We start from the raw sequence: 16,144 nt of genomic DNA on the forward strand, positions 1-16,144 counted from the left end.
AGGTAAGGTAAAGGATTGCCATTTTTTATAAGGCTATCTAGTGCGCGCGTGTGTGTGTGTATGCGTGTGCGCGTACGTGTGTGTATGTATGTGTGTCCATGTATGTATATGTGTGCACATGTGTTTATTAGAGATATGCGAACAGTTCGGCCCGAGCATAAGTGTGGGGTGAACGACGAAAATTATGCGGTATTCGCTGCAAATTTGAAAGCCGCGGAACCCCAGTAAAGTCTATGGGACACTAACATGAAAAACTAAAAGTACTAATTTTAAAGTCTTTTATGCAAGTTATTGCCATAAAAAAGCACGTGAGGACCCAGGTTCTGCCCCAGGGGACATGTATAAATGCAAAAAAAAAAAAAAAAAGTTTTAAAAAACTGACCTTTTTTCGGGAGAAGTGATTTTAATAATGCTTAAAGTGAAACAATAAAAATTAAATATTCCTTTAAATATCATGCCTGTAAAGTGGCACAGTTGTCCCGTGTTTAGAACAGTACCACAGCAAAATTACATTTCTAAAAAAGAAAAAAAAGTCATTTAAAACTGATCGTGGCTGTAATGAATTGTCGGTTCTCGGCAATATAGTTAAAACTCATTAAAAAAAAAAAAAAAAATCCCATAAAAAACATTTCCACTGCATTTCTGAAGAAGGCTTCAGGGTGCCCAAGAAAGTCCAGCAAGCACCAGGACCGTCTCCTACAGTTGATTCAGCTGAGGCATCGGGGGCACCACTAGTGCAGAGCTTTCTCAGGAATGGTAGCAGGCAGGTGTGAGTGCATTTGAATGCACAGTGAGGCGAAGACTTGGAGGATGGCCTGATTCAAGAAGGGCAGCAAAGAAGCCACTTCTCTCCAGGAACAACATCAGGGACAGACTGAAATTCTGCAAAAAAGTACAGGGACTGGACTGCTGAGGACTGGGGTAAAATCTATTCCTCTGATGAATCCCCTTTTCTGATTGTGTGGGGCATCTTGAAAAAAACCTTGTCTGGAGAAGACATCTTGAGACCAGTCATGTGTGGAGTTGCTTCTGAGCCAAGAGAGTGGGCTCACTCACAATTTTACCTAAGAACACAGCCATGCATTAAGAATGGTACAAAAACTTCCTCCGAGAGCAACTTCTCCCAACCATCCAAGAACAGTTTGGCGACTAACAAGGCATTTTCCAGCATGATGGAGCACCTTGCCATAAGTGATAAGTGGCTTGGGGAACAAAACATTAAAATTTTGTATCCATGGCCAGGGAACTCCCCAGACCTTAATCCCATTGAGAACTTGTGGTCAATCCTCAAGAGGCGGGTGAACAAAGAACCCCACAAATTCTGAAAAGTTCCAAGCATTGATTATGCAAGAATGGTCTGCCATCAGTCAGGATGTGGCCCAGAAGTTGATTGATAGCATGCCAGGGTGAATTGCAGAGGTCTTGAAAAAAGAAGGGTCAACACTGCATATATTGACTCTTTGCAAAAGCTTAATATAATTGTCAATAAAAGCATTTGACACTTATGAAATGCTTGTAATTATGCTTCAGTGTACCGTCATCTGACAAAAAAAAAACAAAAAAAAAAAAAAAAAAAACCACTGAGGCTGGGTTCACACCTGAGCGTCTTTTGGTCCATTTCAGGTCCAAATTCAGCCAAAAAAATAAAATAATTCAGGCTAAATGGTGAACAGGGGACACACCGAACCCCTGCTCTAAGCCAAATGCGGCAATAGTGTGAACCCAGCCTGAAGCAGTAGACTGACAAATATATTCATTTTCACAAATTCTCATAACTTTTGGCCACGGCTGTACAGTATAGCAGAATAAGGGCTTGTGTAGACAGGCTTTGGACTTTTGTTGATGGGAAAATATAACATGCTTTTGACATCTGTTTCATCCATTTCTGGGATCCTTTAGAATACAATGAAAAGTGCATTTGACCTGCATCTGACTGGCTGTTGACATAATTTAAGCCACTTTTGCATAAGGGACACAATTGCAACCTGGACCCATGCTCTAGGGAGCTGTGCGGCTCCCCTGAACACCTGGATAGGAGGGGGTGGCAGGGGCAGAATATAGAGGAACCAATGCCCTCCTTCTTCCTCCTGCAACCCTCTGAAAGCTTGCTTCTCCTCCTCCTCTCCCTCCTGCAGGCATTCAGCAGCTGCAGGAGGAAGATTGAGGGCATTGGTTCCTCTATGGACATAGTGAGTGATTGGTACCAATAACTCCTGTGTCCATTCATAACTGAAGCCTAGCAAACCGTGTTTACTAGGCTTCAGTTTGTGAATGAATCAGAAGCTCTGTACAGAGCTACAGTATTCCTGTCCGCTCAGCTAAGGCTGCAGAGATGGAGATTGAAGACTGTGTCCTCAATCGCCTTTGTCTGTCTTAAAAAGGTCCAACATCATGTTTAGACCCCTGATATTTCATCAAACTGGAATGTCCTAATAGAGCTCTTAAGAAAAAAATAAAGTTAAAAAATAAATTAACCACTTGGGATCCGCGCTATTGCCAAATGACGGCATTAGCGCGGATCTACTTTTCCGGGACTGCGTCTATTGACGTCGTCCCGGGTACAAGCGGCCTGCGCGCGCCCTGAGGGGCGCGCGCGGTGCGCTCTGTGATCGGCGAGTCCGTGAGACTCGCCTGATCACCGATCCGTGCAAGGGGTCGATCCCGACCCCTTATCACGTGATCAGCTGTCAGCCAATGACAGCTGATCATGTGATAGAACGGAGCCGGTAATCGGCTATTATTCCTCCTCGCGCTGACAGCGCGAGGAGAGAAAAAAAAAGCCGATCACCGGCGGCCGTGATCGGGACATCAGTCCCGATCACGGCCAGCAATACAGCTGACCACCTGCCCCCTGCCAGTGCCCACCTGCCCACCGCAGTGCCATCCTGAATAAAAGTAAGTGCCCCCCATCAGTGCCACCCAGCAGTGCCCATAGTGCCCACAGTGCCACCCACAGTGCCACCCACAGTGCCACCCACAGTGCCACCCACAGTGCCCACAATGTGCCTCAAAGGTGCTGCACCCCAGTGCCGCCCATCAGTGCCCAGCAGTGCCGCCCATCAGTGCCCAGCAGTGCCGCCCATCAGTGCCACCTATCAGAGCCACCTATCAATGCCACCTATCAGTGCCCATCAGTCCCATCTATCAGTGGTACCTATCAGTGCCCATCCGTGCCACCCATCCATGCCACTTATCCGTGCCACCCATCCATGCCATCTTATCTGTGACCATCTTTGCCCATCAGTGCCGCCTTATCTGTGCCCATCGGTGCCGCCTTATCTGTGCCTATTAGTGCCGCCTTAACTATGCCTATCAGTGCCCACCAGTGCAGCCTATCAGTGCCCACCAATGCAGCCTATCAGTGCCCACCAATGCAGCCCATCAGTGCCCACCAATGCAGCCCATCAGTGCCCACCAATGCAGCCCATCAGTGCCCACCAATGCAGCCCATCAGTGCCCACCAATGCAGCCATCAGTGCCGCCTAATCAGCGCACTTCAATGAAGGAGAAAAATGACCCGTTTGCAAAATTTTATAACAAACTATTAAAACATGATTTTTTTTTTTTGCATCTTTTTTTGTTTGTTTAGCAAAAAATAAAACTCCGAGCTGTAACTAAATACCACCAAAAGAAAGCTCTATTTGTGGGAAAAAAATGATAAAAATTTCATTTGGGTACAGTGTTGTATGCCCGCGCAATTGTCATTCAAAGTGCATCAGCGCTGAAAGCTGAAAATTGGTCTGGGACTGAGGGGGGTTTAAGTGCCCAGTAAGCAAGTGGTTAAACACTACCGACACCAGTGGTGGAACTACCAGGGTCACAAAGATCTCACTTGCAACTGGGCCCTTACATTCCGGCACTGTAGGGAAGGGCCAAAATAGCAGGAAGGGGGCCCGCTGCAGAACTGTAATAAAGGGCTCAATGACAGGAGGAGAGGGCCCGGGATCAGTGGAAAGTTCCCCAGCTGGTTTCTTGCACGGAGGCCCTGAGATTTACTAGTTACGCCTCTATTTGCATCCTAAAAACTTGTATAGGGAGGAAAGCATTTTTGATGTGAACTCAAGCCTATCAACACAGAAGCTAAAAGGGGGAATCTGACTGCAAGCCATGAGGCCTCCTTGTGAGGCCAGAAGTTTGAGTTCTCACCAGCTCCACGGGCATGCACCACCCTCTCCGGGATTCGTTCCCTGACAAAATGAGCCATTTCCTCCAATAAGACCAAATCCTGCAAAAGAACCGGCCCTCTGGGTCCGACGGTCAGTGAGCTGACCAGGTCTGCAATGGGAATCCCACTGGATGATGTCAGCATCTTCTTCTGTAAAGAGATATTAGAATGCATAGGGTTATCTTCAAAGCAGAATTATTGGCAGATATATAAAAGTCAAAATTAATGCAGCTGTGTATTGATTAGCACATCATTAAAAAAAACATTTTTTTTTGTGCAAGCCATGTGAGTGGCTGAATTTGTCTTGGTCTCTTTCAATCCCACTGCACTGCAGAGTTCAGTCTGGAATGAGCCAATCAGTTGTCCTGCAGTAAACATGTGATAACAAGGCAAATGCTGACAGGAGGAGAGTAAAGAGAAATGAGTAAATCAGTATACAGCTTTTTTTATCCAGTCACCTGTAAATGTTACCTGGATAAGAGAAAAATCAGGCCTCCCACCCTGCCAGACAGGGCTCTGTATATCTCAGAACTGGAATGTCAGGTCTCAGGAATATAGATCCTTTGGCAGGTATAACAGCTCCCATATATATACATAATTATGTATTTAATAGTTTGTCTGCAGCTTATCATCGATGATTGCACTAGAGGAGCAGACTTGGATACCAAGCCAGACAGACATAGTCAACTTTCATTTTCACACCCTACACTCCTAATTTCCTGTTACAACAATCTGAATACATGTGTAGTGAGATTGGCATCCGAGTGTGGCCACTTTGCCCAGTGCATTCTGTAATCAAAAAGACTTGGACCGAGACATGCTTTCGCTCTTCCCTTGCACTTCGAGAGTTCTAGAGGAAGCCTGTGATAAGGTGTGGCCATGGTTTTTCCTAGAGCAGGGGTCTCCAAACTGCAGCCTGTTGCTTGCCTTTGTCTGGCCCTTGGGGCAACTATTCCTCTCACAGACACCATCAACGGGGGGCGCAACTATTCCTCCCACAGACACCATTGATGGGAGGTGACCACTATTCCTTCCACAGACACCATCATCAAGGGAGGGGGGGGGGGCGCAACTATTCCTCCCACAGACACCATTGATGGGGGAGTGGCGCAACTATTCCTCCCACAGACAGCATTGATGGGGGAGTGGCGCAACTATTCCTCCCACAGACACCATTGATGGGGGACGCAATTATTTCTTACACAGACACCATTGATGTGGGGGGGGGGCGGGGGGGGAACATATACTATGTTTTATATGTCCCCATGTTGACCTATATACTCTGTGCTTCCTGCTTGGTGGAGTGACCCCTGGCTTCTCTATAAAACCCTTGACACAGTAATAGTTGATTGATACTTTCAAGCTATAATTATGTATGGCCTGTTATAAATATACATATCATTTATGTTTCTGATGAATTATTATTTTTTATCGTTATTGCTTTATCAGTCACATTTAGGCTGCTTTCACACTGGGGCGGGAGCGGCGTCGGCGGTAAAGCGCCGCTATTTTTAGCGGCGCTTTACCGACGTTTTAGCGGCGGTCTGCGGGCGCTAGCGGGGTGGTTTTAACCCCCGCTAGCGGCCGAAAAAGGGTTAAATCCGCCCGCAAAGTGCCGCTGCAGCGGCGCTTTGCCGGCGGTATTGCCACGGTGTCCCATTGATTTCAATGGGTAGGAGTGGTATAGGAGCGGTGAATACACCGCTCCTTCACCGCTCCAAAGATGCGGCTAGCAGGACTTTTTTCACCGTCCTGCCAGCACATCGCTCCAGTGTGAAAGCCCTCCGGCTTTCACACTGGAGGGAAAGGGGCCGGTTTTTTTCAGGCGCTACACAGGCGCTATTTTTAGCGCTGTAACGCCTGAATACCGCCCCAGTGTGAAAGCAGCCTATTACAAGCCCCAGAAGAAGCGTTCCAAGTCACGTGAAACATGTAGAGCCTTCCTTTGCCTAAACAGCATATCTTATACCGCGAGTAGAGATTCTACTTATAAGCTTATTAAATATAAATATATTGTTTGTTTTCAAAAATGTTTGAAAATATATAGTCGCGGTTTATATTGTATATTACAAACTAAGATTACCAGTATTGTTGTGATAGATGGTTTTAAAAACATCCTGTTGCATGTTTACAATGGGAAAATGTTTTAAAGAAATAAAGCTTATAATTTTATTCTATGGTTATTGTTGTGTGTATGGTGCCTAAAAAGTCCAGAAGCCCCTAGTTGTTTTCTTTATGCACATGGAACAGTCTGAATCCAGCAGAAATGAACCAGTCACATGTAAGGTTGCCACCTATTCTTCAAATCAAACCCGAACACTTTAGTGGCGCACAGCATATTTTTTAATAGCATGAACTATAGATATATTTTGCTATTAAATTACATTTCTAATCATATGGCATTAATAACAAGAGTCCCCCTTTACATCAGAGCCCACAGAGCTCCCCTTTTACATCTGAACTGGCAGAGTTCCCTTTCACTGTACGGGGGATTCTACAGACTCTGATGTAAGGGAGAACTCTGGGGCCTCTAAGGGATTCTCTGGGAACTCTGATTTAAGGGGGAACACTATGCATTCTGATGTACGGAGTGGAATCTGATGTAAGGGGAGAACACTGCGGCCTCTGGTGTAAAGGGGAATTCTGATGTAAGGGATGCTCTGATAACTCTGTTTTACCTTTTAGTGTACTCACTCAGAGGCAGGAGAGAGAAGAGGAGGGAGACTTCAGTCACAGACAGGGATGGATGGTGAGCTCACTCACCCCTTGGGAGTCAGCACCACTCATTCAGATGTATCTAAGGCTGCTAGACTTCCAATTTCTGACCCCCACTATCCTTTTTCTGAGACACAGCGCCGGGGATTGGATTGTGGGCAGACACAGAAGGGTGGGTGGGGGGGAGAAAGAGGTGCAGATTGAGCCCTCTCTCCTCTCCTGTCATAGCGGCGGGCAGGGGGTGGGGAAATTGTTAGTGCTGGCTTTGGGCAGTGTGAAAAAGAGTGTAACACACACTCTCAGCTTAGCCAACTGCAGCCAGAAAACCTGCTGGGAAGCCATAGTCCAGTCTGAATAATGTGTCCAGGTTTCAGGCAGTCTGAAACCCGGACGCATGATTCCAAACCCGAACTGTCCGGGTGAATCCCGGACAGGTGGCAACCCTAGTCACATGTCTGGGGAACTTAAACAAAGCCTATGATAAACAAATCTATAAAGCAACGTTTACCATCAATAAAAAAATTAAAAAAAAGACAAAACAAACAATCAATAAATTAAAGCGGTAGTAAACCCGCAATTTTTTTTTTTTTAAACCTGCAAAGCAAAAGGCATAATGAGGTAGTATGCACCGCATACTAGCTCATTATGAAATACTTACCTTAGAACGAGGCCCCGACATCTAGCCCGATCCACGCCGAGGGAGCCGACATGCTCCCTCTGCGTTTCTTCCGGGTATCGCGGCTCCGGCGCTGTGAGTGGCCGGAGCTGCGATATCGTCACTCCCGTGCATGCGCGCAGGAGATTTTATTCCGGCCGGCCACTGCCGGATTTTCAGGCCGAGAATCCCCTTGTGCGCATGCGCCGCTGCAGTCAGCGGCGCATACCGAGGGGAATATCTCCTAAACCGTACAGGTTTAGGAGATATTTTTTTACCTACAGGTAAGCCTTATTATAGGCTTTCCTGTAGGTAAAAGTTAAAAATTTGAGTATACAACCACTTTAAGGCAGTATGGAGACTATCATTGTTACCCTTCCTTCTGAAAATACTAGTTCCCTGGCTGTAATGTTGAGTTATAGACCTGGAAGAAAAGCAGATTAAAAGCTCTGACTCTAGTGTTCCAGGTCATTTTTTAAATAAAAAAATACTAGGGTCAGGGACAGCCAGGTAACTTGTATTTTCTGAAGTAGTTCAGCAATGTTGATGGAGGTATCTGAGGACTGCAAAGAGCTATAAATGATTTAAATTAGTGCCTTGGGTGACTGACTACTCCCTTTTTAATATGAGAGTTGCAATGTTTAGACATCCAGGAAACAAACATCCTTCGCTCTGTTTTGAAATAAACATTATGGACTCTTGCACAATGTGGCTGAGCCCGTTCCGTGCAATTCCTGGAATAATTCCTCCACCCTGGCAGCTCAATGACATGAATAGCTGTGCTCTGCCTATCCGTGTATGTGGTGGTGCTAGGGTTGGCACCATTTCTTCAAGTCAAACCCAAACACTTTAGCAGCACACAGCAATTTCTTTTCTATAGTGTAAACTATACATATATTTTGCTATTAAACAACATTTCTAATCATATGAAGTTAATAACAAGAGTCCCCTTTACATCCACAGAGTTCCCTTCTTACATCTAAACTCGCAAAATTCCCTTTCACTGTAAGGGGGGGACTCTGCAGACTCTGATGTAAGGGGGAACTCTGGGGCCTCTAACATGAGGGATGCCCTGGGAACCCTGATTTAGGGAGAACTCTGATGTACATAGAGGACTATGATGTAAGGGGGAACACTGCAGCCTTTGGTGTAAAGGGGAACTTTGAGAGCCTGGATTTGCCTTTGTGTACTCATTCAGAGGCAGGAGAGAGAAGGGGGAGACTTCAGTCGCAGACAGGGATGGATGGTAAGCTCACTCACCCCTTGGCAGCCAGCACCTCTCATCCAGATGTAGCTGAGGCTGCTGGACTTCAACTTTCCTTTTCTGAGTTCCAGTTCCGGGGATTGGAGTGTGGGCACACACAGAGGGGTAGGGGTGGGGGTGGGGGGGGGGAGAGGTGCAGCTCGAGCCTTCTCTCCTCTCCGGTCTGTGTGTGTTGGGGGGGGGGGGGGTTGTTAGTGCTGGCTTTGGGCAGTGTGAAAGAGTGTAACAGACATTCTCAGCTTAGACAACTGCAGCCAGCAACCCTGTTGGGAAGCCATAGTCCAGTCTAATTTATGTGTCTGAAACCTGGACACATGATTCCAAACCCAAACTGTCCGGGTGAATTCTGGACAGGTGGCAACCCTAGGTGGTGCTGTCCTACACACAAGTACAGTGTACGGGCATATGCAAAAATGTTGGAGTTTGCTGTTCTTTACATACGTAGCACTCCCAAAAAGGCCTGCTGGTCTGTCCCAGGTTCTCCTTCCAAGATAACCCTTCTTAAAAGGGTAGTATGGGAATTTTATTTTAATCATACTTACCTAGGTGGATGCTGCATCTGTCCCTTGTTGGCTCTAAAGCTGAGAAATGAGCAAACAAACACTGTCGATCAGTTGGTTCTCAGTGCTCCCTGAGCAGAGAGCTGGAGACCATCAGTCACTGGCTCTCTGCTCCGACCCCACACCCCGAGTGTGCCTAGTGGAGCGCTGGGCTGTTGGGGCTGGGCGCGAGAGCATCTGGTTTAGATTCTCAGCGGCTCGCTGAGGGGCTGAGCTGGCTGCCAGTCCAGGCATGTAGGCAGATCCTGATCATATGGTCGCAATCTTTTCCGAGCCAGGACTCGATCTGTGACATCAGCTGACAGTTGGCTACAGATAAAATATCAAAGGACAATAGTGCTCAGTAAACCAATATAAATCGCATAATAAAATTAATTCAAGCTAATGAATAAATAAAATAAATATAATGGATATCAATAGCATAGAAATCTTCATAAAGCTAATGTCCAAACGCAAGTTTTTATATTAAATAAAAGTACTTGAAGATATACGGAAAGTCCAATCACTGAGTCTTGCTGGATGGATGGCCAATGGATATGTGAACTTTCACAGAAGGCTGCTTTTCTCCAGAGTGAAGCCAGCTCAGTCATAAGAAGAAAAAAATAATTAGAAGAGCGCCACTCAGAAAAACCCTGTTATGATCGCAAGACGCTGGGGGAGAACCCGGCTTTGTCAAGTGTCTGGAAGTCTGCACGCAAGGAGACAGTGTGTGACGTCAGAGATGCAGGGGAACACAACGCGTTTCTGAGCATGCGCAAAGTCCACGAGGCACATGCATGTGCCTCACGGACGTTGCGCATGCACAGAAACGTGTCGTGTTCCCCTGCGATCATAACTACAGGGTTTTTCTGCACTCTTGGACATGCTTATGACAGCAGTAGCAACGTCTGCTCACGTACAGCTCCCTGCTTTTTATATGTAAGTGATACATATCTGTTTTATCTTTGATTAAAGCACCTTTTACTGAGTGGCGCTTTTCTATTTTTTATTTTTTTGTGACAGTGGGCTATAGCCCGCTGTCTGCTGAAAACGGGTCACAGGAGTGCAGAATGAACTGCGCTCCTTTGATCCACAGGAGAAGTACAGCCAAACGAGCTTTGGCTGTACTTCTCCTTTAATACATTCCCTCTAGTAACATCTAAGGGAAGGAGCAGCACTGAGACCCCATAAGGAAAGTCCCAGTCCAAACAAACTCTGGCTTTGATGCACAGAGAATAAGTAGTAGCAGAAAATTGTCACTAGGATCACACCTACACTCAGGTTTGTACTCTCAAAGTCCCTCTAAACTTGGATGCCTCCTTCCAATATCAGACAGACATTTCTCCCGTGAACTCCCAGACCAGATCCTCTGTGAAATCCCTTGGTCAGCTCCAGCCATTCTCAAAAATAAATAAATAAATAAATAAATGTATATATATATCCCAGCTCTAGCTTCGCTGGGATCTTGATGAGCTTGTGTGAGAACGTTACCTGCACTGCCCAGAAGGGCAAAAGCCCTTCAGTCTGGGAACTTCTCTTCCTGGACAAGAACCAGGGCTTTCTCAAGCCCCAGACTATTTATGCACTCCACAGCCACCTACTGGACCCCCCCCCCCCAGGGATTGGCCGATACCACAAATATTCAGGCTGTGGATCTGCCTCTCCCAGCTCACTACATGCTTGAGTCCACCAGAAGGAAGGGGGAAACAGCAGCCTGTGAAGCCTAGGACAGCACAAAATAATCACACACCTCTCTACAGACTACAGAGGAGACAAAAAATAAAATAAAAAAACACACATTTACTGGATCTTTCTAGCAAGGCTCTGAGAAGGTGCTATGCATATGTCCATACACTGTACTAATGGGAATACGCCATTAATTGTATTAAACGGACTTAGCCACTTGTGTTCAAGAGCCCTAAGTGAATCTGTCAGTTTCATAGAAGTGACCAAAATAATAATTCAAAAAGCAAACGACTTTGTCCCTGCCCATAGGTTTTGAGGGCATCATGAATTCATAAGTACATGTCCAATTCCTGAGAATAGGATTGAAGTAGGGAGCAAAATCAGGGGGAGGAGCAGTGGGCACAGTTATTAGTGTCTCACTATGAGTGCCACAGAGAATGGTAGGTGTGGCAAAATTGCACAGTGGGAACAGTGGGAGAGGATTAACACTCGAGCCTATGTTACAGATTGCAGGAGTGAGGAGTATGTACATAATGCAGGGGTCCAGATTAGGTAACATACATAGTGCTGGGGACCGGGATGGGTAGCGTACATAGTGCTGGGGACCGGGATGGGTAGCATACATAGTGCAGAGGTCAGGTGGGGGAAACAGGTTTGTGTAATGTACATAATGCAGGGGCCAGGTGTGTAATATACAGACTATGGGGGTCAGGTGTAGGGTTGCACCGATATGGGTGCCCACACTAAGCTTATGAACGAGCATCGGTACTCGTGAAAATGCACAGATACTTTCAGCAAGATTCCCCCCTGCTGAAATGTAAAAAGAAAAAAAAAAAAATTATCGGTTGTTAAGGAGCCGCCGCGTCCTTAACAACTGATGACTCATTCAGCTGTTAGCGGGATTCCCCTGTTGACGGCTGAAATGTTAAAGAAATCCGGTAATTAACTCCTTATCCTCCATTTAATTATATTATTTCAGATTTTTTTTGTTCATTTCTATTTTATAAACTAAAAAAAAATAAAAAAATTTAAAAAAAAGACACGTATTTATTGTTTGCTTTGTTCGTTAATATTTTTTTACACCTTTAACACATATTTACATGGTTCACATTGAAAAAAAAAAAAAGGGGGGGGGGGGGAGGGGAAGTACAATATCGTTACTCGTAAAAAAATAAAATGGTATTGGTGCATCTCTAGTCAGGTGTATGTAATATGCCTAGTGCAGGGGTCATGTATATGTAATATACATTCTGTAGAAGGAAACATACATCAATTCTGGTTTCACTAGTCACAGGAGTAATTGGGGAATGGGCTTCCCTGATCTTCTATACAGTGATCAGCCATAACTTTATGACCCCTTGCCTAATATTGAATAGGTCGCCCTTTTGCCACCAACACAGCCCTGACCCATCGAGGCATGGAATCCAATAGACCTCAAAAAAGGTATGCTGTGGTATCTGGCACCAAGCGGTCAATAGCATATCCTCTACGTACCGCATGTTGTGAGGTGGGGCCTCCATGGACCACACTTGTTTTTCCAGCACATCCACAGATACCCGGTTGGTTTTAGATCTGAAGAATTTGGAGGCCAAAACAGTTCCCACTCATTACTGTGTTCCTCAAACCATTCTTGAACCATTTTTTACGTGTGGCAGTGCACATTATCCCGCTGATAAGAGGCCACTGCCATCAGGGAATACCATTTCCATGAAGTGGTGTTCTTGGTCAGCAACAATGTTTAGATAGGTGGTACATGTCAAAGTAACATCCACATGAATGGCAGGACCCAAGGTTTCCCAGCAGAACATTGTCCAAAGTATCACACTGTCTCCATTGGCTTGTCTTCTTCCTATACTGCATCCTGGGGCCATCTCTTCGACAGGTAAGAGACTCAGGTGTACCCGGCCATCCACATGATGTAAAAGAAAATGTAATTCATCAGACTAGGCCACCTTCTTCTATTGCTCCATGGTCCAGTTCTAATGCTCATGTGCCCATTGTAGAAGCTTTTGGCTGTAGAGACAGGTCAGCATGGGCACCCTGACCTGTCTGCAGATACACAGCCCCATATACAAACTGCAAAGCCCATTTTTTCTGGTTTCAAACACCAACTTCAGAGACAACATTTACCTGCTGCCTAATATATCACACCAACTTATAGATGCCACCTATATATCACACCAAATTATAGACGCCACCTATATATCCCACCAAATTATAACACGATAAGCAACGTATTCACTTAACAAATTGGTGATTCTAACCTTATGGATGATCGGTGTAAGTTTTCCAATGCAGTACATATAAAGATCACTCTACATCAGGGATATGCAATTAGCGGACCTCCAGCTGCTGCAAAACAACAATTCCCATCATGCCTCAGCCTCTGGGTGTCGTGCTTGCGGCTGTCAGAGTCTTGCTATGCCTCATGGGACTTGTAGTTCTGCAACAGCTGGAGGTCCGCTAATTGCATATCCCTGCTCTACATGGTTGCTATGAGCAACCACAAATATTCTGAATTACAAAAAAAAAAAAAAAACTGTGGTGAACCTCATAGAAACCAATAAGAAGCCAGCTGTCATTAAACAAAAAGAAAGCTCACCCCTGATGTTTACCTCCACACTAGATACCTTTATTTTATAAAAGCAGGAATTGACACGGAAGAGCAGTAACCCTTAGGGCCGGTTCACACAGGGGGCGATGCGAGGCGACACCGAATTGCCTCGCCGCGACCTCAGCGGCGACTTGCAAATTACTTCTGTATAGAAGTCAATGCAAGTCGCCCCGAGGTCGCCCAAAAGTAGTACAGGAACCTTTTTTCTGAGTCGGAGCGACTCGAGTCGCTCCTCTCAGAACGGTTCCATTGTACAGAACGGGGGCGACTTGTCAGATCGCGGCACGGCAAGTCATGTCGCCTCGCATCGCCCCCAGTGTGAACCGGCCCTTAGCAACCAACTTTTTCAGTAGCCAAAGCAGAGAGATACTGACTGGTTGCCATGGGTTACAAAGCCCATCTCTGCACTGAACTCCTCCAAAACTAATGTGCACTGCTCATTCTAAACAATCAGAAGTGACAACATAACAAAAAGAGGCAGAAAAACACAGTAAGAAACTATTTCATGAAAAATAGATTACAGGGCCAGTAAGTGGTGGACGTGCATGGCTTATTTTTGGGAAATAAAGTTAAAGTTTAGTGTTGTTTTACCACTTCAGCCCCAGAAGGCTTTACCCCCTTGAGGACCAGGCCATTTTTGTGCGGTACGGCACTGCGCCGCTTTAACTGACAATTGTGCGGCCGATTCCGAATTTTCGTATGAAAATTCCCGAAGGGGCAACTGCCGGAATCTCTCTCGTATGGGAACGAACGATTATTGTTTAATGTGTACCGCTTTCATACAAGAAAAAACAGAAACAAGAGACCGAGCATGATCAGAAACAACAAAAAAAGCCTTTGTCGTATGAATTTTCTTTCATGGGTTTCCGATTTGCTGTGAAACATCGAGAAAAAAAAAAAAATCAGAGGAACGTTCGCCTGATTTTCTTATATTAGCCCGTACACACGATCCAAAAATTATACGAAAAATAGCGCTTTTGAAGCGATCGGATAGTTAGTACAGAGCTTTCGAGAGCCGATCACGACAGTTCCTCAGATATTATTCGATCGGGCAAGCACGAAAATTTTCCAGATCGTACGATTTTCATTTAGTCAGTACAGTTGTCATCCGAAAATACAATACAAATACACTACATTTCCAATTTTTTTTTCTGTCGTTTGAGAATTTGTGACTTTAGTAACCTATTCAATTTCCACTTGCGACTAGTAAGCGAAAAAAGTCAGATGTTCTGTCATCCGATTTTCAGATCATGTGTACGGGGCGGCATAAGTGTGTGCCCCAATTAAGAGAGGGGTATAATCCTTGTCAGGTCCCATTGGGGAGATTTCCCTTAATTTCCTATCCCATAGCCAAAACAGGAAGTTCAAAGTTAAGTTGTCACCAGAACTAGTGTCCCCATTGGAAGATTTCCCCCTCTATTCCTGTTCTCCTGACAACCCAAAATTTGGGATTTTCTTTCACTTTCAATGATAACGGTAAACAGGACAAATAGAGGATGAACCTCCCTAAGGCGGACACCAATAGCAACTAAAACCTGACAGGTGTTCTAGTCCATCTCCACTCTATCCAAGACCCCTTTCACACTGGGGCGTTTTTCAGGTGTTTTTCATGCGCTTTAGCGTTAAAGTGCCTGTGAAGCGCTTGAAAGAAGCCTCATCTGCAATCCCAATGTGAAAGCCCAAGTGCTTTAAGAGCCCTTTCACAATGTCAGCGCCCGAAAAACGCTCATAAAGCGCTGCTTAAACTAGCAGCACTTTACCAGCGTTTTTCAAGCGCTATTGGGGCGCTTTTAACCCCTGCTAGTGGCCAAATAAAGGGTTAAAAGCACCCACAAAACACTGCTGCCAAAAGCGCTTTTCAGGCGTTTTGCAGGCGCTTCCCATTGATTTTAATGGGAAGGGGGCGCTTTAGGAGCAGTGTATTCACCGCTCCAAAAGCGCTGCAAAGAAGCTGCTTGCAGGACTTTTTTTGATGCCCTGCCAGCGCAGCGACTCAGTGTGAAAGCACTCGGGCTTTCACATTGGGATTGCAGTTGCGGCTTCTTTCAAGCGCTTTACATGCGCTTTTTTTTTTTTTTTAACGCTAAAGCGCCTGAAAAACGCCCCAGTGTGAAAAATAAAGTTTTGCTTTTAGTAATACTTGAATGCATCCCAAAATTAATGGATGTTCCTCAGTAGATGGTAATCCCGGGGAAGTTATCTGTTCCTACCTCTGCTCCATTGGTTTCCTGTTGGATTTTCTGTGAGTGGGGGACGTAGATGCACCTTCCAGCCATGATGCCAAGTGAGTTACAACACAGATGTCCCATCTTTATATAGGAGTGACTCTCAATCTCCTCCCTCCAGCTCAGGTATGCAAAGCACTTCAGCTCATATGCTTAATTATATGGCATGACACAAATAAAACAAGGAGGAAGTGTCTGCATTATTCTATAGATTGAGGTATCCGTCTGTATGTACAGAGCTGTGTGCACAATTACCAGTGCAATGCCATATCTCCGAGATA

General features: G+C 45.4%; 1 protein-coding gene across 1 annotated transcript in view; it reads right to left on the reverse strand.

Moving 5' to 3' along the window:
* Window positions 1-15,938, reverse strand: part of LOC143940905 (catalase-like) — an 84,238-nt gene extending 68,300 nt beyond the window's left edge. Inside the window, exons 1-2 of the mRNA XM_077462727.1 lie at window positions 15,849-15,938; window positions 4,147-4,315 (exon numbers count right to left, since the gene is read on the reverse strand). Coding sequence (XP_077318853.1) covers window positions 4,147-4,315; window positions 15,849-15,914 — 235 coding nt within the window. The 5' untranslated portion in view covers window positions 15,915-15,938. The remainder of the gene's footprint in view (window positions 1-4,146; window positions 4,316-15,848) is intronic.
* Between the last annotated feature and the right edge of the window lie 206 nt (window positions 15,939-16,144).

This window comes from Lithobates pipiens, unplaced genomic scaffold, assembly GCF_037356315.1.
Source record: "Lithobates pipiens isolate NorthernLeopardFrog02 unplaced genomic scaffold, aLitPip1_a1.2 Scaffold_10, whole genome shotgun sequence".
Taxonomy (NCBI): Eukaryota; Metazoa; Chordata; class Amphibia; order Anura; family Ranidae; genus Lithobates; species Lithobates pipiens.